This window comes from Arvicanthis niloticus, chromosome 3, assembly GCF_011762505.2.
Source record: "Arvicanthis niloticus isolate mArvNil1 chromosome 3, mArvNil1.pat.X, whole genome shotgun sequence".
NCBI lineage: Eukaryota > Metazoa > Chordata > Mammalia > Rodentia > Muridae > Arvicanthis > Arvicanthis niloticus.
In genome coordinates this window covers 59,894,287-59,921,073 of record NC_047660.1, presented here as the reverse complement: position 1 = coordinate 59,921,073, position 26,787 = coordinate 59,894,287, and the positions used below count along the sequence as shown (strand labels likewise).

The following is a 26,787-nucleotide window of genomic DNA, read 5'->3' as shown; positions in this document are numbered from 1 at the left end:
AATGCCACTGATTGCTGTTTTAGCATTTTAAACCAGAGTTTTGAGGTCACTTGCCCAGTGTTTTAGGAAAATTGGTAGAAAGAAAAAACAACTTGGTTTTCAGATTGATGATTATTATAATTTCACCATGAAAGCTTTGTAGTGAGAGTCAGTGAGAGCTCAGTGGGTAAAGGTACCTACCATTAAGTCCACCTGGGACCCTGCTCAGCCAGAACCCATCATGAGAGAATCTGTTCCCACAAGGGGTCCTGTGACCTCCATGCTCATGCCTCATGTACACGCAAAAAAATTTTTTTTTAATTTTGGATTTTTTTTTTTCAAATTAGTGATTTAAAAATTTGTTGTTGGCCGGGCGGTGGTGGCGCACGCCTTTAATCCCAGCACTTGGGAGGCAGAGGCAGGCGGATTTCTGAGTTCGAGGCCAGCCTGGTCTACAGAGTGAGTTCCAGGACAGCCAGGGCTACACAGAGAAACCCTGTCTCGAAAAAACAAAAAAAAAAAAAAAAAAATTTTTTTTGTTGTTCTCTTCTTGTTGATGTATGTATTTAAAATGGCTGCTAGTCAAGCCCACTAAGCTGCAGCGGCTCTGCCTAGCTCAGCTGCCAGCCAGAAACACCAGCCCTGCCACCCATGAGACACCAGCATGGGAGATGGCTCTGCCAATCTTCCACACTGTCCCCACAAGGCTGGGCATTGCCCAGACCATCCCATCATCCACACAGGCCCGGTAGGAAAATGAGACTCTAATGCTTAAATATTAATCAAAGGCTTTATATGTTTGGCAATGTTCAGTAACAATATGCCCATACAATTAGAGTTGTTTCCCAATTAGCTAACCTAAATATAAGTTGTTACCTGCAACTGCTCTCCATACCTGCATGGCTCTTCATCCTCCTACATCTCTGCCCTCTCTAGCTCCTCCTCTTCCTTTTCCTCTTCCTCTCCTTACTCCTCCCACCTTAGCTCCTCCTACACCTTCTAATTTCAGTAACTCTGACACTGGATCCGCCCTAGATCCACTTTATAATTTCTCCACAGACTTATAAATTCTGGTTTCTAGTACAAAGACTCAGTTTTACATGCTCTGCTTCCACAGGAAGGCAAGACCCTTCGTCTTCAATGTTGTAGAGCTCCTTACAACTTATAACTGGTCAAACAAGTGTTTGATAAGAAAGCTTTTATTTAGTCTTGTTTGCATTCATACATTGGAGTGCTCTCAATAAACATAGCAATTTGTGTAATAAGTTTTTGTTTCCACTATTGACTTAGAAGACAATACTCAGGCCCTGGTATTGATGAATGTGTGTGGTAACAGACACCGTTTCTGTACTATGCTTCACTGTCTACTGTTGGGAGTTGGTAACTTTCATTCATCTATCTGAGAATGCTAATTTGTAAATACACTTGTCTAGGGTTCACCATAACCTTATGAACAGCATGCTATAAAATGTATATTATTTGGGGCTTTAAAAATGAAGTCATTTTTATTAGAAGACCTGGAAAGTCAAGTTTGTGAGGATTTTTTTTTAATATCATTTTAGGCAGACCACATATTTTCATCTATTTCCATAAACTTTCTGTTCTTTAACTTGCTCACATCTTAATTTTCTGCTTTCTTAAATGTAACAAAATATGTATGGACTAAAGTAGCATTGGGCTTTGTACATTGCTTGGAGTTTCTTGCAGTGTGTGCTAGCTATGGGAGGCGCCGGATGATTTTGTGTGTATGTGTGTGTATCACACTTGAGTTAGGGAAACCTTGCTTTTACTCGACTATGAGTAAATGGCAGGTGGTTTTCTGATAATGTAGTTTGAGGTATCTGGTCTCCAGAATCTCTACTGGGAAGGGTGAGAGAGTTGGGTTGAGAGATTAGCCAAGAAACAGTTCCCAGTTAATAAACAAAAGCCTTTTCCTGTTCTTGTTTTTGTTGTATGTGTCCAGGATTTAGAAGAATTCTGCTTTAAGTTTTGCATCAATCATTTGACAGAAGTTACCCAGACTGCAGCGTTCTGGCAAATGGATGGTCCCCTGCTAAAGGAGTTCATTGCTAAAGCCAGTAAATGTGGAGCCTTTAAGAACTGAAGCCAAGGCTGCTGGGCTAGGTGTGAGAGCTCTGGGGCACTGTGGGTGAGGTGATTTTGCAGGTAAAACCCCACATCAGAAACAGTGCTATGTAGGAATATATGAAGGAGATTTGTTTTTTGTGAGTCTGTTTTTTACAACTCTTGTTTCTAGATATGTATATTTTACATGTGTTTTTCTTACATTTGACTGAACATTGAGAAAGGATGAAAGTTTACGTGCTTTTGTTCCTTTAATTTTAATGAGAAGACTTTTTGAACTTGGATTAAGAAAGTCAGCAAAAAAATCTCTGGACCTTTGGCCACAATTGTTTCCACACTGCCTGTGGAGGACAGGACCTGCCCAGTGCTCCCTGATTGCTGCTCACAGTCTCCAACCTCTGTGGGCACATCAGCACTTAAGGCTCTTAAGGAATATTCTCAATATGCATTAAACCCACTTAAACAGTTAAGAAATATTTAGATTCGCTGAAATGCTCTTAAGGCATAGGCAGCTAGGGCTGGAAAGATGGCTCGGCAGGTAAAGGTATCAGTAAGCCTGATGACTTAACTTCAATCTCCAGGATCCACAGGTGGAAGGAGAAAGCAACTTACAAGTTGTCCTCTTACTGCTGCACATGTAACATGTCTACACACAGGCACCATAAAAGAGAAGAAGAAGAAGAAATAAAAGATTTAGGTACCTATAGAGAAGTAATTAGAAATACCTGTGACAAGCTAATGATAAAGGAGCTTTGCTTGGGAGAGGAGAGTGTTATAGAAATAAACCCTGATGACCCAGCAGTGCGTCACTAGGGTTCTGTGTGCTACCAGGTTGCACAGTACCCTCCCCTTCTCCCTATAATTACTCACAAATACTCTACAAGGCTGCTCTTTTCTGACTTGACATGATTGTTTAAACCACCCTTCTTACAGGACTCCATAGAATACTCACTGTTTTCAGTGGTGGAAGGAGTCTGGACCAAATTCCATCAAAATTTATTTGGAGCTTCACCTCTCAAGTTTTGGTTTTTCCTTTCTATAATAGTGTTAAGAATACTTCTGTCATACATTAAGCTAGGGCTTCCTAGTCATGCTTTTCCTGAAAAGGTGATTTGTAAAAGTTTCAGGGTGGACAGTGACTGAGGCACCAAAGACAGGCAAGCATGTCGACAGACAAGATAAATAGGAATTAGAGCTCAAAGCCCTCTTCCTGTTGCCTGGTGCATCAGTAAGTGACAACTGCCTACTCAGTGACCAGGATGATGCATGGACATAATTTGATTTGCTGTAGGAGATAATCTGTAGAACCACAGTCCTGTAGACTTAGGGCCTCAAAGCAGTAACTTTAGGACATTTACTGGTGTCCTTACTTGAAAAACTTCACACAAAAAAAGCACAAATTACAGCTGCAAACCCACACCCATAGACAGTTCACCTGACAAAAAACCTACTGAGTTCCTGATATAGTTGAAGACACACTTTTAGGTTACTGAGCAGCTAGAGAGAGAGCGTGTGTGTGTGTGTGTGTGTGTGTGTGTGTGTGTGTGTGTGTGTGTGTGTGTTAGTGAAAGAAAAGACTGTTAAAAAGGGTTTGCATATTTTTTTTAATGCAATCTTTTTATTTTTCTACTTGGTTTTGGTTATAATCATAGAAAACAAAAAACTATTCTTGGAATTAATGTCTTCTTCTGGTGTAATAATGGAAGCCAGAGAAGTTACATTTCTTAAAAGAGCCCACACTGTATCCTTGAAGTTACTGGAACCAGTTTTTATACTTCAGTATTAGAATGTGTTTATGTAATTTCTTGATTGACATGCTAATAAACAATCTCTTAAGGCACACTTGTACAGTTGTGGTTGTTTTCCCGCTTAGTAATATAAAGCCTGAATAAAGGGAGGAACTTGATTAATCTGTGGACTTCAGTCAAAAAAAAAAAAAAAATAGCCCTCCACTGGAAAAAAAAAAAAAATACTGTGTGGTCCAGTTCCTGTTGGGAGAAAGACAGTGGATGCCAAGAGCTAGAAAAGGACACAGATATTAAATGCATAGGTTCCTTCTTGCAAGGTGAAGTGGTTTAAGATGAATAATAATTTTAGCTGTATTTGATGCTACTGAACTATATATTTTTAAAGGGGTTGATTTGGAGAAAGAACAAACAAAAAAGGGTTGAGATGTTAAATTTTGTTAGTACATTATATCACAAGTTTTAATATTATCAATGTTAGAATAAAAGTAAGGTACCACTATGGATAAAGTGTCAGCCAGTTCTCAACTACCAGATCTTATTCTGTTAGAAGAGGGCAGTTGAACCATCAGATGGAACAATCATTTGAGATGGGAGAACTTAAAAATGAAAAGTAGCAGCCACTATCCTTTTGAGACATACTGGTTGTTGTGAACATTGGGCTAGCAACCAATAATCTAATGGAATATTGCAAAGTTTTTGAGTTCACTTCGTTCATGGGAGGGTACAGATGCCATGACATTCTTGTGGAGGTAACAGGACAACTGGTAAAAATGAGTTCGGCTGTGTGGGTTCTGGTAAAGCACTCAAGTTTTCAGCCTTGGTGACAAGTGCTGAACATCTCCAAACAGACTGGACTCAACAGACAGTTGTTCTGTACAATAGGGAAAAACATGAACTGTTAGCGCACATAGAAAACAGTACAGTAAACACCACTGATCATGAACCTGGCTCTAGGTCTGAAAAAAAAAATGCAACATTGAATGGGGATGTGTGTGAGAGACCCCTAACATTTACACCACAGTGTGCTCTGCTGTGCCCTGAGCCTCCATACACTTCATTACCTTACAGAGAGGTGATGCCTGTGAGTATTTGGCTCATCTTTCAGTAATAACACAGCAGGTTTATTTTAGCAATCTGCCCAATATACACCTACATTATGAACACCAAATAAATGGTGCCTTTTGTGCCATATAGTTTAGTGAGATGAACAGATTTCCAGCTGAATGTAAAGCAGCAGAGGAAGCACTAACATAAAAGTGTCCCAGCTGGTTCGATGGGTGCTCAGATGGCACTCATTCCAGTTGATCCCTCATGAAGTCACTTAGGCTGGCCTTGGTAACCACAGTATTGCACTAGAAATGATTCCTTCACAAGTGTGTGTAAGCACTCATTACAAACTAGACACCACCCTGGGACACAGCTCAAGCCCATTCTGACAGGTGCATTACTGTGGCCCAGAGGATCATGGGAGGAAATGAGAACTGTGAATGGGAGAGGAGTCAATGGTGAGAGGCAGTGTGGGCACACATCTGGAGCATATTGTCAGGTGGGGAAATGGAGGAGGAGGTATTTTAAATGACAACCTCCAAGCTGCTGCCAGCTCTAAGTTCCCGCACTAATGGCAGCACTGTCGGGCCGTCTGTGCACCAGCCAGGTGTCCCATCTCAGCAGACTCTCTGGTGGGCCTGAGCTCCAGATCTCCCTTTGCGGCCTTGCTAGCCCCATGCCACAATCGTCCACCCCACGATCAGCCATCATACCCATCACCGGGTAAATCAAAACTAAATGCTTATAGTTAACCCCTGGATTTATATATCAAATCTCAATATTCATGATGCCCACAAAATTTAGACAAGTAATCATAATTATCCTAACCTTTTGATATGCATAACTACCTGAGACTACTAAAGCCATGAGGGTTCACATCTGCCTCCATTTCACTTTCTGCATCTCCCTCCCTCTCCGCCACCCTTTTCCCTGTCCAATCACAGGCCTCCCGCTGCAAATAGATTAGACAGGGAAATGTCTGCCACGGGGAAATGCTTAGTGCTCCACCTTCCCTATTCCCAATGGTGCTCTTATTTCAAAGAGCCCTGGTTTAAATGCTGAAGTTGGTCTTGAACATGAAGCTTGCCCTTGTAATGACTGGAGCCAGAAAGACACTTCTAAAAAGATTCTGATGAAGACCCACAAAATCGGAAACACAGAATAGTATATTGTGTCTTGTTGCAGCTGAAGGTTGCTGGGGACTGTATTAAATAAACTGTAGACTCTTCACATGGTTTCAACAAGCATTTATTAAGTGTGCTAAATGTTAGGAATGCAAAATGCACAGGGCTGAGTTTGCTGTGTTCTTATGGAATAAGAATACTGAGGAGAGACCATGGTGAGACCTTCTGCAGGAGCAGCAGAAGCAAGAGGAAGCTCTAAGTTTCCACAAAAGGATGAGCAAAGGCTCTGGTGTTGCTGCCCTTGACTGGGGTGGGTAGGGTAGGTAGGAAGACTTCCTCACTCCTTGGAGAACATGGAGGCTTGATCCAGTTGACCTGAGGAACAGCTTTTACTGTCAGGAGAAAGCAGGACAAGTGAGATGACAAGAGAGGGGACAAGAAACACCCAATCAAGTATGGAGCATGGATGAGCAGTAGCAGGTCAGAGCGGGAGGGACTGTGGATCTGTCACAGGCTGTGTCCTGAGCCTGCTTGTACTTCAGGAGACTCCTGGCATCTGACCTGGTGGTCCTCAGGAGGTAGCAAGGATCCTGAGGAAGAGCTTGAGGGCTCCAGGTCCCCATTTTCTTGAAATGAGCAAAGGTTTTGTTGTAAGTCTGCAAGCGCCTCAAGCTGCTGCCTCGTCTGCCTCTGCCTTTCTTCATATTCACAAGTTTTCCTCTTGATTGCTTTAAAAGAAAGAGAGTGGCTTCAGTGTGTGCAAGAATTTGATTAGGAATAGTGTACTGTCTCTAATCTGAATCAGTTCAGACATCTACCTTATAGTAACTGAGCCTCAAGTGAGAAGACAGAGTAGTCTGAGGAGACAGTCTTTCCATGTCTTTGCTTCCTTTCTTGAGTCATGATAGACACCAGCGTGTGTCACATGACTTTGATACCTTCATGGTAAAACAAGGTTACACAGTGTTCATTCACTCAGAGACTAGAGCATGTGGCTAGCCAACCAGTGATAACTGTTTCATGAGCACATCTCTGGCTCCAAGGACATTTGGTACAGCTCAGCTTTGGGTGTGATTTAGGGACAGAAAATGTTTACTGTAGAAACCTACCAAGGTCATTTTAGTTGGTTTTAGAATCCTCACAATTGAATCTTTAATTTCTTAGTTGTCAGAATGATTACATACCTATAGTTAGCTTGAAAAACTAGGCTGAATCATTCAGACCAGAATGGTGCTCTCTCAGTATCTTGAGGTGCCCCTACCATGTGCAGTGTGACATTTTCCAGACATATAAGTTTCATGCTAAGTGACATGTTCAAATTCAAAGGAAATACAGGTTTTTGAAGGTTGGGTTTTTTTTTAAAGCTTGTTTTATTAACAGACATTCTCAAGTGATTTTTAAAGTAACTTCTCTGCTGACTAAAACTGAATATTGCAGAGTCCAAATGAGAACAAGTAACAGAAAATCAAAATGAGAGAAGCTGTGGGTATTGAGGTGACACAGGCAAACTGACTGCTCTTTAGGGAAAACCTGATGCCATATAGTTGTACTGACAGGCACATCTGTAGAAAAGAGCACTAGAACACTAGGGCAGTGTATTACGAATCAGGAGATAAGATACTCCTACCATTATGTATAAATCAGTTCCTTGCCCATGTCCAGATGGAGTTATTTAGAACTGAAAGGGTCAATAATAAATGTAGGCTCCATATGTTTTTTTTCTGACAAGGTCTCACTGTATAGCCCAGGCTCCCAATCCTCTTGCCTCACCTTTTCAACTGCTGGGATTACAGGTGGGTGCCACAAACCCAGCTAAATATAAATACACCACGTTTTTTGAAAGACTGGATCTCCCTATTCCTGCCTGCCTACTACCATTAAAAACAAAACAGAAAAAAAAAAACCACAAGAAACAAAAATAACCACTAAAAATTCTTTTTGATTATTCTTGGTTTTCTTTTCCTTGATTAATTTTAGGATTATAGTACTCAATGCTTCAAGAGATGAGATTTGAAGACAAACCTTAAGAAAAGAACTGGACATCTCTTCAGGGAAGAGGGAGACGGGCTACAAGATGGATCGCAGTTGCCTCCATCTTGCTGCCTGAAGGCAGAGACGCTGCAGGAAGCCTCATCAGCTCCAGCCTCTGCCTGTCTATACAAGGGTCAGAGTACTCTGAGCAAAAACTTGGGTTGTTTCTACCTTGTCAGTGAGCTTTTCTGTGTACGAAACTGTTTGTGTGTCTACCTGAATAACACAGCATTGTGATCGAACCACCTACACCTTTCTGCATTTTCTACAGAGTGACCTGCCTATCTATCGATCTGCATATCCTTGCTCTCTGTCTGTATGTGTATACATACTCTTCTGCCTGTCTATCTTCTGTCTGGATTGTGCTTTGCTGTAATAGGCTTTTTCAAAGTTTGACAAAAACTGTCTTTGAGAAGAATGTTCACTGTTTCGTCACCTATCATTTTGATCTGAATAATAAATGTCTCTAAAACACACTGTTCCTAATTTTATGAATCACCTACCTTCTTGGAATTGTATTAATGTGTCTTTAAACAGCCCACTCTCAAACAGTAAGGTCTCCATCCCTTCATAGTCTAGAGAGAGAAGCAATTTCCTGTGTTAATTTTAATGTGAATAAATCACACAGAGAGAAAGAAAAATTAACCCCAATAGGAAGAGAATCAGAGGAGGACAGCTCAGTGCAGACCCAGAAGGGAGCCCTGGAAAAGTCTTAGCTCACTATCTCTGTTTAGCTGGGCCTTCTGGGGAGGGAAAACCTGTGTTCCAGGGAGCCCCCAGGTGATTAGGAGGCACCCACAAATTTGAGCATTCTTAGTCTTGAGAAAACTAGTAAATAAAATTATGTAACAAATGGGCTCCACAAAGTGTTTACTGGTAATTAATCATTTGGTTTTGTCATAGAAAAAAATCATGTTTAAGTCCATATTTTACATTGTCCCTTACACTGTGAAATGCCCAGATTTTCCTAACAAGGAAGTATAAAGCTTGCAGCTCATTCAATTATATGCTACAGAAGGCCATGTACTTGCACACTGTAAGTGGATTTTTTATGCCCTAGGAGCCATTCAGAAAGAAACTTCCAATACACAGTTGATCTAAACAAGGACTCCATGACCTGGAAGATGGCTCAGCAGGGAGGGCTGCTTGCTACCATCAGGTGACTTAAGTTCACACCGACATGGTGGAGGCAGAACCCCTCTGTCTTATCCTCTGTCCTGCACCTGTGTGTTAGAGCAGGGGCACAATGTAATGATTTTTTAAAAAACATTTATTTTCAATTTGTGGATATGTGCATGTGTGCATGTGTGTGTGTATACATGGGTTAGGTATCAGAGTCCATAAGAGTGTCACATCCCCAGGAACTTGAGATCCAGGCAGTTGTGAGCTGCCAGACATGAGTGTGAGAAACCAAATTCAGATCCTCTTCAAATTATATGTACTCTTAAGCACCAGGCTATCTCTCCACCCCTGTAATAATTTTTGCAAGCACCTGGATTTATTAAGATAAAGAATTTGAGGCACATCAAAATTATAGCCTAGGGATTGGTTGCCAGCACCCATGTTTCATGACTTCCAACTGCCTATAACTCAGGCTCCAGAGGATCACACAGTTCTATTCTCTGTGGTTATTTAAAAATCCATGTACATGTAAGCACACACATAGGAATACATGCACGCACCACGCACACATGCGAACAAACAAAACATAAATTTTTAAAAAGTATATCTGAAAACAGTCTCTGGATCCACAACAACACAAACAGCCAAACTAGCATAGACAGTTTCAGTGATGCCTCCATCCAGCTGTGTGCACCTCTGGGAAACAGAGCTCCTGGCCTCAGTGCATTTTTGCCTCTAACTAGAGAATCTGTATCTTTCATATTTTGTTGATTTATTAAAATTAATTTTTAGATGTATTACTTTCTGTATGAGTGTGTTTTCCACATGTACATATGATTACCATGTGGATTCCCCGGTTACTGAACAGGACAGACTGTGTTGGATTCCCCCCAAACTAGAGTATTGGTTGTGAGCCACCCTGCGGATGCTGGGAACTGACCTTGAGTCCTCCAGAAGAGGAACAAGTGCTCTTGACCACTGGGCCATCTCTCCAGCCCATGATGTGTGTTCTTAAAGAATGAGTTAAAGAAGGGAGGGGAAGCATGGGAAGGTGTGTTTTCTAGAATGTGTCTGCATGTATCCCATTCAGTACCTGACTCTGAAGCACTCTCATCCATAAATCTTCCATGAATTAAATCCATTTTTTCCAGGATCTGTTCAAATAATTCAGTAAGAAGTCCAGCTTCCTGGCATTTCTTGAGAAAAGGAGCTTTGACAGCTGCATCTAAGAACAAAGAATGCATCTTTAGGAGGAAACAGACAGCTATTCCCATCATGTGGTCACTTTATACTTGACCAGTTGATGAGTGAGCACACTTGTCTCATTTTTCTGTAGCTCACAGAGTAAATGCTCCAGAAATTTGTCTGCGTATAATAATGGAATGAATGATGTGGTTTTGTAAAATTTACTTTAAATGCTTGAGATGACAGCCCCTCATATTTGTCACAGATTTGGCATAGTAAGAACATTGCCACCTCTCACTGTGAGGGGTAGCACACCAAAGCACTCTGACTGCAAGCAATCATCCCAGTCTTTTTAAGTGTGTCTCATCAGACTGAGAAGAAATGGGCCATTCCTGCTCCAGTCACTTTGATACAGTAGTGTTGTAATGGGTTGCATAGTTATAAGAAGGGTTTACATCCTTATTACATACATATTAGAAGCCCACAAGAATAAAGATGGAAGCATGACAACATTCTATAAATATTTGGAGGCCACCATGTTTGCATAACCATCACTGAGAACAAACCTGTGTGGCCGTGAGGCTCTTCTGTCACATGTCTTTTGGAGCTACTGAGTTTCATCTTTTTTGGCTGGAAGAGAAAACCAAGATTACACTGACTTTTCATATTGTCCTGGAATAACACACAAAATCAAAGTGTTCTGCTACATAATCATGTCTGCTAATCAAATTTAACAACAACAAAAAAAGACATATTAGACAAACTTTCTCTTTCAGTTTGGTCTTGAAGAACTCCTAGATCCAAATGGCACTCTCAAATACCTAGGACCTGTGGGATATACTGTCTGTGGCCTGAAAAATGTCTGTTGACTAAGAGGGAGAGATTACTGTCTGATACAAATCCAATGTATAGAAACTAATATAAAAACTGTTCAATTTCAATTCAAACTTCTTCAATTTCTTTTACATTTTATATCTTCTAATCCAGAACATTTTAAAGTAGAAAATTTGTTAGGTGTGAACGATGTAGCTGGCAAACACTGGGTATGAAGAAACGCTCATTGCACTCTCAGCCTGTTGAGGTCTACATGTCGTGAAAGGTCACATGTCATGAAAGGTCACATGTCATGAAAGGTCACAGGTTTTCACTAGCATCATTCAAGGAATGATGTACAATGATTGACAGAAGGGGAGGGAGTGACATCATCCCCTGAGCCTCTAGTCTCTTACTACTCTCAGTATGCTTCTTCTACCATGTCATGATGGTCTGGACTTCCTGACTACAGGTTTCTCCCTGTGATGACACCCTAAGACTAGCTTCAGCTCCATCAAGGAGAGAACACACATGAAGGGTGGTGTGCAAATGCCAGCTCCTTCAATGACTTGAAAATTGTCAGTCTCTGGCATTTAGAATTCTAAGTAAGGACATTATGTGAAGAAATTAGCTCTAGCATTCAAATTACCTGTGTGGGAGGGCCTGATGAGAGGCGTTTCTTCCTTCCTCTCCTCTTCATGCTTGGGCTATCAGCTAAAAGAGAAACAATTTAATGGCTGGAATATGTAAAGCAAGATTGTCAGGTGGTTGTAGAGCACATCTTTAATTCCAGCAATAGGAGAAGAGGCAAGTGGACCTGCTAGTTGAAGGCTAGCTGGATCAATACAGTAAGAACCAGTACTGCAATATTGCAATCGCTGTCGTGTGTGTGTGTGTGTGTGTGTGTGTGTGTGTGTTACTGTATACAAAAAAAATGTCAGCGTTGTTAAAAATTCAAAAGACTGTACAAACTTGGACATAAGCATGTGCAAATGTAACATTTAAAAACGGCAGATGGGGGTTTGGGGGTTTAGCTCAGTGAGCACAAGGGCAAGGCCCTGGGTTCGGTCCTTAGCTCTAAAAAAAAAAAAAAAAAAGACAAAATAACAAAAAGACCAAAAAAGGCTGGAGAGATGGCTCAGCAGCTAAGAGCACTGACTGCTCTTCCAGGGGGCCTGAGTTCAGTTCCCAGCAACCACAAGGTGGCTCACAACCATCTGTAATGGGATCCAATGCCCTCTCCTGGTGTGTCTGAAAAACAGGGACAGTGTACTCATAAAAGTGAAATAAATAAATCTAAAAAAAAAAAAAAAATGGGAGATGGTGTTTCATTGAACAGAATCCTCAGCTCTGGCCATCGATAAGGCTTGAAAATGTGCGATATTAACAAAGTTCACTTTTCAGGATCCCATGTGCTCGGCTAATGCTAGCAGAGCTGTGTGAAGTCCTGTTGTCTTTGTCTAGAGTAGACCTCTAAGTAAAGAATTAGCCATATACTGCAGGCAGCCCTGAAACTGCTTGTGTCTGTGGACTGTGTTTGTGTGTATGTGTGTGTATGAATGTATGTATATATACATATATATTTACACAGAGTCAAACACAAAGACACACACACACACACACACACACACACACACATTGCTATCCTTATTCCCTGTCAATATACAGTAATGGAAAGGAACCCATTAAGGGTACTTTCCAATGACTTATAAACTAATGACAATGACTAGAGTTGGGTCAGTGCATGCAAGCACTCACTGCTCTTCCACAGGACCCAGGTTCGGCTCCCAGCACCCACATGGTGACTCACAACCATCTGTAACCTAAGGCATCCACACAAACAGGTGCTCATAAAAATTACAATTGAGAAGAAGTTAGATTATCTCAAATTTCACTTAAGTAATTAGCTTTCTTTAAACTCACTTTAGACACTTACCACTTTCAGTGGTCTCTTCTTGTGGAGGATGCTCTGGGCAAAATACTCTGAAAATACAGAATTTGAAAGAATCACCGAATCATTTACTTTGTAGAGATCCACCTTTGCTCTGCATCCCCAGAGCTGGGAGAAAGGTTGCAAGCCATGCTTAGGCTGAAGTATTCATTTTTAAAAAGAAATGTGTTGAAGTGTAAGTTAAAAGTTAACCTACATCCAATGTGGTTGAGGTGGCCATTGTACTGGTGCACTTTGAGCAGTAGAAAGAGGACTTTAGTCTCTGAAGGCATGAATGCTGGGTGAATATTTTGAACAGTCCTAGTTCCTATGCTGCAATGAGAGGCATCTAAAGAACTATGGTCTAAGATTTGGAGCTTCAATCTGACCACCCACGATTTGGCTGATCTTCACAGTACACACACACACACACACACACACACACATACACACACACACATGCAGTACTGTGGAGAACGACTTTTCAGGATCAGAACTTGCCTTCACCAGAACTTGAGTTTGGTGAGTGTCTTCAGAGAGAAGGCAGCATGGCAGGCTAGAGAACTGGAGTGAGGGAGCTGTGAGGACTTCTCTGCCCAGGCTTGCCTTTCTCTTAGCCCTTATGAGACCAAGGGTCCTCCAGTTACCCCAGTGCCCCCCCATGCAGCTTTCCCAGCAGCACTCAGCTCAGTCACCTCCTCTGGACCTGGGACATCCGTGCACCTTTCTTCTGGTCTCAACTGCATTCCAGAGGGACTTGGATTTGTGCCCTCCCTCCCTCTGTATATTGATTTTAGGCTTACACTACCATGCTTGGCTATGAGGTTTTGTAACGCATAAAGGGGTATAGAGAATATTAGAATAGACTCTCTCACCTGTGTCCTCCCCATCCCCAGTGTCAGTAATTTTCAAGTATCCACAAATCCCCTTCATGTTCCAGCCCCTTCCATGAGTCAGTGTTCACTGTGGCCTCTCTGCACCAGTCCCCCAACCTGATGATACCTGGTTGGGTTCATTCTCTCAATATACCTCAGCACCTTGTGAAGTATCTCGGTTATTCTATGAACTTAAATGTTTATGTTAAAAATTTAACAACAAACAAGCCCACTTGTTCCTTTCTAAATAATTAAAATGTTTTCTTTAAAAAAGAGTATGTATTTCCAGTATGGTTAATGAACATTTTTTAAAAAGTTATCTCTGTAATTTCAAGGACAGCCTGGTCTTCTTGGTGAGACACTGTCTCAAAAAATAAAAACTTGTTACAGCAAGGATTTCATGTGTTTAAAACTGTCATGATAAATTGAGCTCTTTGTGAACGGAAACAACAAAAGTGAAATTCTAAGAATACAACCCCTGTTGGTTTCTCAATAACTCAAATATGAAAGGACTGTTCAAAACTGAATGAACTTTTATGAACAGTAACAAGCTGGGAGCTGTCGAGGTGACTCCTCAGGTGAAGGTGCTTGCCAAAAGCTCTGCCATCCTCAGTTCCATGCCTGGGTCCAACACTGGAAGCAGAGAGCTCATTCCCACAAGGTGGGAAGACAGACCCATGAACTGTGGATGAGTGAGTGAAGGAAGGAAGATGTCTGCCTGCTAAAGAGAAGAACAGGCCTGAACTGACTCCTGTCTCTTGCAGGACATGCATGCTGCCATTTCGAACGTGGCTCTCCCAGGAAGAAGAGAGTACGGAGGAGATTTAGAAAGTCAAACAAACCCTTGAGTAGTTCTTTTTCCTGTCATGTGCAGATATGTGAAGCTGAGTTCCTGGTGGTGTCCCATAATCCTGTTCTCACGTGAAACTCATTTGCATAAGTTGAGCTTGAGAAGTATATCACAGGCTAGCCATTCCTTAATCACCCCACCCTCCACCATGGAGGTTGAAAGCTATTAGATTACTTGTAAGTTCCGTGATCTCCATCAACTTGTAGAACTGCGTGGGCCTCCTTGGCACAGAGTAAGTGGTATTTCTTGGTACAGGACCGTAAATCACATCCCATGGTGGCTCCTTTGTTATTACAGAGTGAGCACTTCTATAAAAGAATAGATCATAATGAGTTAGTACTCTTTCTTTGCTAAAAAGGATGCCATTAAATGTTGTTTTGTCAGCAGCCCTGTGTTTTTATCCAGGCAATCTCTGGCATATCCCAGCCTCCATAGCCACACTAAATAGGAGTTCGATTTGGCAAACCATGAGGAAGTTTCAGAAAAACTGCTGCCAACTGGAATCAAAGGCCTGGCATAGACAGCTGTGTTATGGTCTATATAAATTCGAAAACAGTAGTTGGTTTTAAAAGACAGTCTTCCCCTTTAATAAAAACTCTTTTAAAAAGCAAAGCTGCCAGACTTCTTTATCACTAGACAGAGACTTGACTTGGGGTCTTTTTGCCTGATGCCAGAGCAGCTCCTTTTTATGCTTCTAAGACACACGTGACCTCAGCTGGCACTTGCTATGACTTCCTCCTAGACATTCTTCCCCAGAAAGATGGTGCCTGCACCACAGAATAACACTGGAGGATTATGTACAATAAAGTGCACCTGTTTCAAATTTGTAGAAACCAAACAATAAAAACACAACTGAATACAATATTTTATTACTCCCTTGATTTTATTTCTCTATCATGCTTTATCTGAAGATGGTATAGAGATGGTTAGGCATTGTGTAGCTGCAGGACGTCCTTCTAGCAGTACTAAAGTATGCTGTAATGAGGGGCAAACCAGCCAGGACCAAGTCTGATTGACACCATCCTTTGGCTAAATGAGGTCCAAGCACAATGAGGCCACTCTATAAAACAAGTGATAGCACTCATGGGACCCCAGGTAAGGATCCCATCATAATATATAAGGAAACATAAAGAAAAGTCCAAAGAAGGTTAAAAAAAAAAGATTAAGATATAGAGTTCTAAGCCAGAGCAGACAGCTGTTATTTGATTGTGGAAGAGCAGTGTAGCAGCATGGATAGGGAAGGTGAGCCACACCCTCATACTACACTCGATGACAGCTCTGCAGTGAGGGTTACTCACCCGAGAGGAGAGAACCTCAAAGGAGAAAACTACTCCAGAAGATCAGGCTGTAGTCATCCCTGCTTGGCATTTACATAATTAGTTATTAATATAGAACTGCCCAGCCTATTCAGAGTGGAGCCATCCCTGGGTTGGTGGCCCTGGGGTCTTTAAGAAAACAGTGAGTGTGTAGCTCTCACCTCGTGTGCCTTTTGCATCCCCTTCTGTTACCCTACACTTCCAATGCATCTCAGTTTCCCAATAGGAAAGTCCATGAAAAGTCTCAAGGATAACAACCACTGTCTCAATATTCTATTTACTCAACTGCCCTCATTCTGGGCAGGGCTGTTTCCATGTTAGGCAAACTCTACAGCAGTGGTTCTCTGGTTGTGGGTTGCCACCATAGATAGGAATATGTATTTCTGATGGGCTTAGGAACTGGGAATCAGATCAGTGGCTAAATTATAATTACAAAATAAAAATAAATAAACTTATGGTTGGTGGTTCCTAAGACCATCTAAAATATTTGTTTTCTTTTCATCAGGCTCCACACTGAGAATCACTGCTCTAGAATCTAATGGTACACTTCCTTAATTATCCATGGAGAGCCTCAAATCCGATTATCACAGAATGATAAAAATAATGTTTCAGTTGACATTGTCTGGCCACTTTCTAATTAGGAGAGTTTACATGCAGCATGCTGGTACAAATCGTTTCAAAACTGAACATACCAGTGTGTCTCTAGTCAGTGGCACCTTACTGTGAGTGTGGTCAACCATAGGAGCTCAGACTTGCCATATGGTTTACTCGTCTGCAAATGGCCTTTCATAAATGTTGCCAGGAGACACAGTCGACACAATCAGAGGACAGCCTCTGAGCCATTCTTCTTTCCTGAAAAGGTTCTTATGTCCTCAGCTCAAAGGCAGATGCTGACAGTGATAACTACCCAGAACTGGTACAGAAAGACGTGCAGCTATGGTTGACATTCTAAGACATCTTAAAAGATAAAGCCCCATGCTCTGGATGCTGCCTGTAAGTTTGTGGCACCAAGAGGACCAGCTAGCTGCTTTGGGACAGGAGAGCAGAAGAACCTAGATGGTGCTGCTGAGCTGCTGAAATTGGTGCTTGCTCTGCTGGAATGACAGTAAGGACCTGTTACACCTGTCTGACCAGAGAATTTTCACTAAGACAGAAGCCTCTCAAGCCTGCTCTCCTGGTGTGTGGGACACTCAGTTGTAAGCAGACAGCATCAGCTGAGGCAGTGTCTCACAGTCCACCTTCCAGCTCTCCACATGGTTCTCAAACTGGACTTTACCATAGACTCTGATTTTAGATGAGAGAGTTATTTTTATTTATGAGTGAATATGTGTTTGCAGGTGCCTGTGGAAGCCAGCAGGGAATGTGTAATGCTATAAATCAGGTCTTTTAGAGGGACAGTGAGCAATCTTAATTGCTGCTAAATTCTCTCTCCAGGCCCACTAGAGATGGTCCTTAGAATGTAGTACAGAAGACTCATGACATATGAGTAATGAAACATGTCAACTTACCAATCTTCTTCCTCTCCAGATCTCTTTCTTTACTGATTTGACATCAAAGTTTCTAGCTGTGTTAGGTGGATCATGAATCTCACACTCCACCAGTCCTGATGAATACAGCTGCAGGATGAGAAAAACAAAAAAACAAAACAGAGTTAGTGTGATGTAGTCCTGACTGACACAAGTCAGAGATGGTTCTGAAAAGGCTGAAGAGGAGTGCAGAGTGGACGATGGCTCAGAGCACTGGCCACTGTGCAGTAGAACAGATGCAAGCCGTGTGACTCCTGTGAGAATCCCGTCTGCAGACACAGTTGTACTTGGTAACTGATCTCTATTGACTCTGGAGCCAGGCAGACAGGGGCTCCTACGGCAATGTCCCTGCCTAGAAACACAGAGCAGGCTCTGGCGATGGCTGAAGCCATGCAGTCAGAGAAGCCAAAGCTAGGGACAGAGGCCATTCCTGATGGAACTTAAACTTGAAGAACTGTGCCTGCCTCCACAACCATATGGCAGCTCTTCACTCTTGCTGTTGACATAGGGTCTCATGGTAGCCTATCTGGACTGGAACTCACAGAATCCACCTGTTTCTGCCCCTGAGTGTTGGGACTAACGCCATACACTAATATGGCTTTTATGATATTATTAAAGACAGGATCTAGTTATACATCCCACTTTACCTGGAACTTGACTTCTTCCTTAGCTTCTGAGCAGTGGAAATGCAGTTATTGGTGAGCACAACTAAGACAAAACTCCCCTGTGTTTTAGTGGCCACAAGTCTCTTTCCCCTTGAACATTTTAGAGGATGGAGAGATGGCTCAGTGGTTAAGCATGTCCACTGTTATTCCAGTGTTCCAGAGGGTCTACATTCTGCTCCCAGCTCCAGGCACCAAGCTCACAAGTGACTGAACACCAGCTCCAGAGGATCTCTCTCTCTCTCTCTCTCTCTCTCTCTCTCTCTCTCTCTCTCTCTCACACACACACACACACACACACACACACACACACACACACATTAAAATCTTTCTAAAAGATTCTATTAAAAGATTAAAATTCTTAACTAAAAGATTACACACACATTTTATTAAGTATGTGTGTGTTCTGTGTGATGTGTGTGTATTCTGGTGTTTGTGCATGAGTAAGTGTGTGTATGTGTGTGTTGTGTGTCTGCATGTAGAGGAAAGAGACCACAAGACGCTAGATGAGGATGTTACTCTATCCAGGGTGCTCCCAAGTCCCATCTCCACCCAACCTAAAAGAGGGAACTTCTGCCCCTAGACCAAGCAGTGAGGGGCCACCCAGAACCCCCTCTGTCTGGTGATCTGAATTCTTGCTTAGGCTGCGAGGCTAAGCACTGCAAGGGAATATAAATAAAAGTTAAAAATATGTTTCTGGGTTCCCTGAGGGATAAGCTTGACTGCATAGGGGTTGATGTCAAAAGTATCCCCTCTCCAGGAAAAAGACATCGGGACGGGTATGGCCCTCATGCCTCATTGGACAACAACAGGAGGACTGGAGCCATTACAAGGTCCCCTTTAATTACTGGAGGTCAGGCCTCTATCCCCGCCTTGGCAAGATTAGAATCACCACAGCCCTTCTATAATTAGAGAAGGGAGGAGATGTCAGGGGCAGCCCTGCTTATACACTGAAAGCCTAAAATCAGCCATAAGCCTAAAATCAGCAATAGGCCTGACATACATGCCTGCTAACAAAAAGTCTTGGGTCTCTATGGAAAAACACTGAAACAGATGTCTATAAACTATTGTAAACAGGCAGCTTTCTCGGAAATCTACCAGCTTGAGTAGTTATAGACCTTGTAAATAGGCAGCCTTAGCTGATAGTACCAACTTAGATAAGGACAAGTGAAGCATAGGCAGAGTCATAGTGACCTGACCCCTGAACCTTCACCCAGCTGATACCCTGTTCTGAAAGATATCTGTACTCCCCCTGAACATCTATGCTCCTGTGTCATCCCCTTCCCCACATCCTGCATTTTCATGTTTATAACCCCTGTGTTAAAAAGTAAAAATTATAATTTGAAAATAATAAAAAAAGACAAAAAAAAAAAAGAAAAAAAAAGAAATGAAAAGAAAAGAAATGACACACAGTGTCCCCCTGGCTCTGCTGACTTAGCTTCTGACAATCCATTTTCTTGTTCTCAGAAATACTTTGAATTATAAAATGTTATTGTGGTTTTTGTTAGTATGCTGGGTAAAATAATTTTTATTGATTTCATTTTAAATTTCAAAGTTTGTAGTGAGTTAAAATGTCCTTCAACATAATTATAGGTCATATTTATTTTCATATTGTAAAATGCAAGTAAATCTGTTGAACATTTTTTTAAAAATGGATTCCTTTTTGAGAATTTTATATATGAGCACTGTACTTACATAATTTTTTCTTTCTCTCCTTCCTCTCACTCTTTCCAACCCCCAATACTGTTCAAATACATCTTATTTAATTATTGTTCATATATGTATGTATATATGTATATATGTATATATGTATAAGTATGTATGTATATACAAATACTGATAAATAAAGTGTTTTGGGAAAAAAGAAAAAAAGATTAAAATTCTTAACTAAAAGATTACACACACATTTTATTAAGTATGTGTGTGTGTGTTCTGTGTGATGTGTGTGTATTCTGGTGTTTGTGCATGAGTAAGTGTGTGTGTGTGTATGTGTGTGTTGTGTGTCTGCATGTAGAGGAAAGAGACTTACTTTGGCTGTAATCTCTAAGAATCTTTGGCTTTTTTTCCAAGACTTTGTTATATGAAAATGAGTGTTTTGTCTGCATGTATGTATGTGTATCACATGTGTGCTGGTTTCGTCACAGGTTAGAAGAAGGTTAGAAGATTGGACTCCTGGAAGTAGAGTTACAAATGCTTGTGAACTCACCCCTGTGCTGGGAACTGAACCTGGGTCCTCTCTGCAACAGCAGCTTCACCACAGAGCCATCTCTCCAGTCCCTCTCTACCTTATTTTATGAGATAGTCGCTCCCTGAACCTGGAGAGCTCACAAAGTCGGCTCCCCTGGTTGGCCAGCAGGCTTCTAGAATCCTCCTGGCTGTACTCCACAGTGTGGGATTGCAGGCAGTAAGTTCACATGTGTCCTGGGAATGGAAGGCAGGACTTTAAGCTCATGTCCCCAGCACTTCACTAACTGAGCCACCTGCTTTCTAGTCCCAGATAGCTGAAGTTCCTGTGTCACGTAAACCTAAATAATCTGCCTGCTTTCAATTTAAGGCTAATGTTACAGAGAAACTCAAAAAATGAAGAGCATATGAAACATGAGAAAGAGGTTGAAACACTTTCATAGGCAAAGTGATATATATATATGAGATATATATATATATCATAATGCAAATGTTAATACTTGCATGTGGAAGTCAGAGAATGACCATGGGAAATAGTTCTGTCTTTCCTCATGGTTTGAAGTTAGGGTCTCTCTGTTGCTCTGCTCCAGTTGCAAGCTTAGTGCACAGATAGTTGTACCTTATCAGCATTAAAAGTTGCTCTCAGAAAAATGTTAAGAGAAAAATGTGGGCCAGTAAGGTGGCTCATTAAGAAAAATCACTTGCCGGGTAGTGGTAGTACACGCCTTTAATCCCAGCACTTGGGAGGCAGAGGCAGGCGGATTTCTGAGTTCAAGGCCAGCCAGGTCTACAGAGTGAGTTCCAGGACTGCCAGGGCTACACAGAGAAACCCTGTCTCGAAAAACAAAAACAAAAACAAAAACAAAAAAAAAAAATCACTTGCTGACAAACCTGACAACCTAAGGCTAGACCTGGCACTCATGTCATGGAGGAGAAAAGTGAATCCTGCAAGGTATCCTTTGACCTCCACCTGCATCCCGTGGTACATGCATAAAGAAATAAATAGATGTGTTTTTTTAAAAGGCCAGCCAGAGAATAGGAAAAAACACAATATATACATCTAATCAAAGACTTGTGTCTAGAACACAGGAAAACCTTATGACTCAATAAGACAATTCAGTTTAAAATGGATAAGTGGCAGGGGCAGAGAAAACCCTCAGTGAGTCAAAGCATTAGCTGAGCAAGCCTGACAAGCTGAGCTCAATTCCAGGATCCCATGTCAAAAGGCAGATGCTATGGCTCAAACCACACATCTGCAATCTGGGGGTCCTGCAGAGACAGAGAGGAGACCATCATCCAGAAGCCTGTGCCTGCAGCAAGAGTTAGACAACCCAGAAACAAGGAGAAAAATACCAGATCCTGAGAAAGTTGCCCTCTGCCCTCCATATGCATACTGTGCACACACACACACACACACACAGACACAGACACACACATACATCTTTTCTTCTTTAATAGACAGGGTCTGTGATGTGTATCAAAGATAAAGCATTTGCTTATAGTTTCCATGCTCTGGATTTTATCCTCAGCACCAGGAAAAACAAAGGAGAGGCTTAAAATCCAACTCGGTACTACAGAGTGGTAAATACACCCATGGGAAAAGATACTCAAGACTAAAACCCCTCATGCAAATTAAAATCATGGAGATAACAGTATGCAGGCAAGAAATAGCCTGGCTTGAAATGATAAACATTTTAATGTGAAATGCATACTTACTTTATAATGTGGAGATTCATTTAGATGTTTTCCAAGAGGATTAAAAGCATATGGGAAACAAAAGCTCATATATAGACATTCATTATAAATTTGCTACCGCCTCATACTGGACAGAAGGAATATGTTGATGGACAGATGAATAGTACTATGACATATCCATCTAATAATATAAAAGCAGGGAAGGAAATACTGATACATCTACCTAGTATTTTTAAGGGACCAATTTGGGGTGTTCAAGTCCTCTCATGCTGAACTTCCTCACATAAAACAGTATCAAATAAGGATAGAGCCTCTTGTCTAGTTTTCTGTCAATTTGGCCCAAGCTAGAGTTATCTGAAAGGAGGGAACTACAATGGAGAAAACAAACGCCTCCATAATATCTGGCTTTAGGGGATTTTCTTAATTATTGACCAGTGGGGGAGGGCCCAGCAAATACTAGGTGTAGCCATCCCCGGGCTGCCGGTGTTAGATTCTACAAGAAAGCAGACAGAGCAAGTCGTGAGAGCAAAGCAGTAAGCAACACCCCTCCTTGGCGCGTGCATGAGCTCCGTTCTCCAGGTCTCAGCCCTGTTTGAGTTTATGTCCTCAATTCCTTCTATGACAAACGGCTGTATGGAAATGCAGCCAAATAAACAGTTTTCTCCCAATTTGCTTTTTACTCATGGTGTTCTGTTGCAGCAGTAGAAGCTCTAAAATACAGCTTATGCATGCCCTTTGGTAGGCTTAGATCTTCTCTGGAATTAGACAGTGTAAATGCTATGGAGATGTTGTCTGCTATACATGTTAATGTGACACAGTAAGAAGTTCATATACATTCACTATAGGCATATTTATTCTGAATAGTTTGGCTGAGTACATAGATGTAGAACGCAAATAGTGCCAAATGCACACAAGGCCTAGGAGCTGCTCCAGAACACTGCTGAGCAAAGGGTCTACACACTAAGGAGTCTATGCTGTAGTGTTCCTGTCCTCTGATCTCTCAGACAAGATCAATCTAGAGGGAGTTGGAGGAAGTGTGAGCTGACTGCAGAGAGGCATGAGGGGATGTTCGGGGTCCTGGGAGCTCTCTGAACAGTGGCAGTGACCACATGGAGCAAGCATGTCTCAAAACTCAGCTGCACACCTCAGTCACTGTATTTCTTAGTGAAAAGTATAACAAGAAAGTTGACTAAAAATATTGGCCCGTCCACAGACCATTTGAAAGGACTTAACAACAGGAAAAAGTGTAAGTATACAGCAGGTTAAAGGGAAAAGGCTTAAGGGATGGAAGCTCCCTGCAGCACATGTGCTTCAGCCCCGTGACGTACTGTTGGGACAACTGGTGAAAACTCAAGTGTGGGCTCTAGGTATAGACGCAATGCTAGTGTCTGACCTTGATGGGCAAAGGGAATCTACGTGACTACACGCTCAAGCATACAGAATGGATGATACATAATTTAACACAGATCTGACAGCTCAATATCACATCACAGTCTTCTAGCAAGGATCTTCCATAGTATGTGTGAGTCACCATATGAGTGCTGGGAACGGAATCTGGTACCTCTGGAAGAATATCTGGTGCTCTTAACCACTGAGCCATCTCTTCAGCCCTAAGCATGTAGTTTTAAAGTTTTTACCAATAACTTACCAAACAGTTTTCATGAGCAGCTACATTTCCTGACGGTTCAAAGTAGATGACACTCCAGTCGTGGCCTTCAGGGCACAGGGCGCAAGTCCTTTGTTCCATCTTTTCTATAACCTCACCTATAAATGACATCCATTTAAAACAGACAAGCATTTTATGGCCTTGGTCACTCCTCCAGTCTTCAAGAAGAGAAAAGAGCAAAGGAAATTTTGAAAAAAAAAAAAAAACAAGATAAAAGACTGTCAGCAAGACAGGAGCAAGACGAAGATCACATTGGATGTAGCAGATGTCTGGACCATAGGCTACTTAACACAATGATGTCAATTCTAGGCAATTTCTCCAAGGAATTTTGTTTTGTTTTGTTTTGTTTTGTTTTTCTTTCTTTTTTTTCCTTTTTTCTTTTATTGGATATTTTATTTACATTTCAGATGGTATCCCCTTACCTCACACACCCCTGCCCAGGAACCCCCTATCCCATCCTCCCTCCTCCTGTTTCTATGAAAATGTGCCCCCCACCTACCCCCCCACTCCCACCTCCCCACCCTCGAATTCCCCCACACTCAGCGTCCAGCCTTCATGGGACCAAGGATCTCCTCTCCTCCCCTACATACACAGCTGGAGCCATGGGTCCCTCCCTATGTGCTCCCAGGCTGGTGGTTTAGACCCTGGGAGCTCTGGTTGGTTGGTATTGTTCTCCTCATGGGGCCGCATTTGGATATTTTATTTACATTTCACAGATGTAATCCCCTTTTCAAATTTCCCTCCCACACAGGAACCCCCATCTCACTCCCCCTCCTGCTTCTATGAGGATGTGCCCCCACCCACCGTTCCACTCTCACCTCCCCACCCACGATTTCCTCCTTCACTGGATCAAGGACTTCCTCACTCACCTCTGCCTGACACTGTCATCCTCTCCTACATATACAGCTTCTCCAAGGAAGTTTTAAGCTTAGTGTAATCTCAGTGTACATACCTACACACAGCCACACCAGGTACTAGAGCAATGGCTCAGTAAACAAGAGCTCTTATGCATTTCTGCAAAGGACCCTGGCTCCGTTCCTACCACCTACATGGTGAGCTATAACTAAATCTAACTCTCCATCCAGCGGGAATCCTATGCTGCCTTCTCTAACCAACACAAGCATCAAGGTCACATGTGGAACAGTTATTTATGCAGGCAAGAGAATCAGTCATACACAAAATAAATCACAAAGTATACTAATTGCACAAGGGTTACAGGCTGGAATAAATCATTAGTCAACTGCAAATTTGGCTGTAGACATCTCTACCAAGTGGGTGAGAATAATGGATCCCTGGGTTGTTTCAGGGATGGAAGGATGCTTTTGCTGAACACAGTGACTTCCCTTGGGCAGTGATCACTGCTATCACTGTTGCTTAGAAGGGCTGGAAAGGTTTGGCATTAGGGCCTTCCTATTGTGTCTGTATTTCCTGCTTTAACCTTTGGGTCAGGTTTCTACTGGAGAGACAGGATGGGGCAGGGCTGTAGTAACCTGTCAACACCAGCTTTTGTGTTATTCCTGTTGTCCTCTGTGCACTATTTCTATTTCTTTACCCAGATAGGATTTCCTTTCCATTCTTGAGTTCATTGTTTGCTATGATGTTCCAAAAGTCTGTGGACTACAAAACTGACAGAAACCTGAATTGTGATGCTCTCATGATAAGAGAAAAACATCTCAAGGATGATGTCACCAGAGGAGTCCCTGAAACATCAGTCTGCACAGCACAAACTTTTAGTACACTGAAGGCTACTTGCAACACACAACCCCAACATGTTTCTCTGTTTCTCCAATTGCCCTCTAAAGACTGGGATTTCCAGCACCCCCAGTAAAGTCTACCTTCCCTTTCCAGCAGTCTGTCTTGAGTATTAATTTTACAATGCAGAGCTCACAGAAATGTGAAGCAAGGACCCAAGAGGATAGAACAGCTTTCAACTTCCTGAGTTCCCCAGTGCCTGCAGATGTCCCAGATACTGTAAGCCCTACTCCACCCTCACCAGTGTCCTACAGTCCCCCTGGGGGGAAGTGGACTGTGGGACCTTCCTGCTGACCCACACCCTAGAACTCACCATTGGGGACTGGGTTAGAGCACCCTGGTTCCTCTTGGGCCATGGCTGGTACTTGCACCCCTTGAAGTGCCTCTGCAAGTTTCCAGGTTCTACTTTCTTTTTCTCTAAATCTGGGTGGAGACTGCAAACAGTAATTTGAGAGGAAGTCAAGTTGAAGGCAGTGTGCTGTCACATTTTCAACTCTGAGTATTCATTTAAAAAGTGATCTAGTTTGATTTTTCTGTTGGTGTAATAAAACCCAAGGTCCAACATACTTAGAGGAGAAAAGGGTTCATTTGAGCTATGTAGGGCAGTAGACCATGAGAGGCAGCTTGGTCCTCAGTTGAGCTAAAGCTAGAAGACCCAGAGACCCTGAAGGGACAGTAGGAGCTTTGCCTGCTCCCTGGCACCAGGTCCCTGGCACTAGCTGCAGCCCCCATAGATTTGTGGCCATTAGTCACATAAGGGCAACACACCAAGACCCCCACATGTAGAAAAGGATGTGACCTGTGGTCATGTAGGTTCAAGACTGCTCTTCATGCTAATAAGGTACATTGAGGCCTGGAGGGCTTGGCCAATAAGCTTTCCTTCGCAGACATTCCTCCCTGCCAAAGATATTTCATCTCAGGCCCACCCTGAGAAGTGGGGTATGGTTTTACACATCCACTTTCCACCATGACAATAGATGATTCAGAATCATGGACTGTCTCTTTTCATCAGGATCTGACTTGGAGAGCCATGGAGAAGCCCTTTGCCTACAGAGCCACTGCCTAATCTCCTGTAGAAGGCCTCTCACTTCTGGCCACAATGACCTTCAAGTCAACAGTCTTCAAGCCAAGGACCAGCCAGACCTCCCCCAGTTTCCCCCCAGCCTCAGGCTAGATCCAGCCTGAGGGCCCAGATTC

The 26,787-nt window shown here is 42.3% G+C and overlaps 2 protein-coding genes across 8 annotated transcripts in view; one reads left to right on the top strand and one right to left on the bottom strand.

Moving 5' to 3' along the window:
• The window catches only part of Rcbtb1 (RCC1 and BTB domain containing protein 1), a 42,028-nt gene extending 33,540 nt beyond the window's left edge, over window positions 1-8,488 (top strand). For 4 of the 5 annotated variants that reach the window (XM_076930921.1, XM_076930919.1, XM_034497685.2 and 1 more), the window contains exon 13: window positions 1,943-3,904. In XM_076930921.1, the coding sequence (XP_076787036.1) occupies window positions 1,943-2,083 (141 nt within the window). In that variant the 3' untranslated portion in view covers window positions 2,084-3,904. Of the gene's footprint in view, window positions 1-1,942; window positions 3,905-7,960 lie in introns of those variants that run through there. The other variant, XM_076930922.1, reaches the window with a different exon arrangement.
• On the bottom strand, window positions 6,092-25,983 carry LOC117706102 (PHD finger protein 11-like). 3 transcript variants are annotated; one of them, XM_076930924.1, is made up of 11 exons: window positions 25,904-25,979; window positions 23,821-23,996; window positions 17,614-17,721; window positions 14,964-15,097; window positions 13,071-13,117; window positions 11,784-11,848; window positions 10,888-10,951; window positions 10,230-10,361; window positions 8,518-8,589; window positions 6,545-6,711; window positions 6,092-6,375 (listed from the first exon to the last, which is right to left on the bottom strand). In XM_076930924.1, the coding sequence occupies exons 1-11, from the start codon at window positions 25,944-25,946 to the stop codon at window positions 6,373-6,375; spliced, it is 1,011 nt and encodes a 336-aa protein (XP_076787039.1). In that variant the 5' UTR covers window positions 25,947-25,979; the 3' UTR covers window positions 6,092-6,372. The 3 variants fall into 3 exon arrangements, with proteins under 3 accessions (XP_076787039.1, XP_034354832.1, XP_076787038.1); XM_034498941.2 differs by having other exon boundaries at window positions 6,092-6,711; window positions 23,821-23,936; window positions 25,904-25,983; XM_076930923.1 differs by having other exon boundaries at window positions 6,092-6,711.
• Window positions 25,984-26,787: the final 804 nt, after the last annotated feature.

Coding starts and splice junctions, on each gene's coding strand:
- LOC117706102 (XM_076930923.1), bottom strand. CDS start 25,946: ATGGCCCAAGAGGAACCAGGGTGCTCTAACCCAGTCCCCAATG. Junction 23,997..25,903: donor CTCTAACCCAGTCCCCAATG/GTGAGTTCTAGG, acceptor CTCTTCTTGAAG/ACTGGAGGAGTGACCAAGGC. Junction 6,712..8,517: donor ATTAATACAATTCCAAGAAG/GTAGGTGATTCA, acceptor TTTCTTTTAAAG/CAATCAAGAGGAAAACTTGT.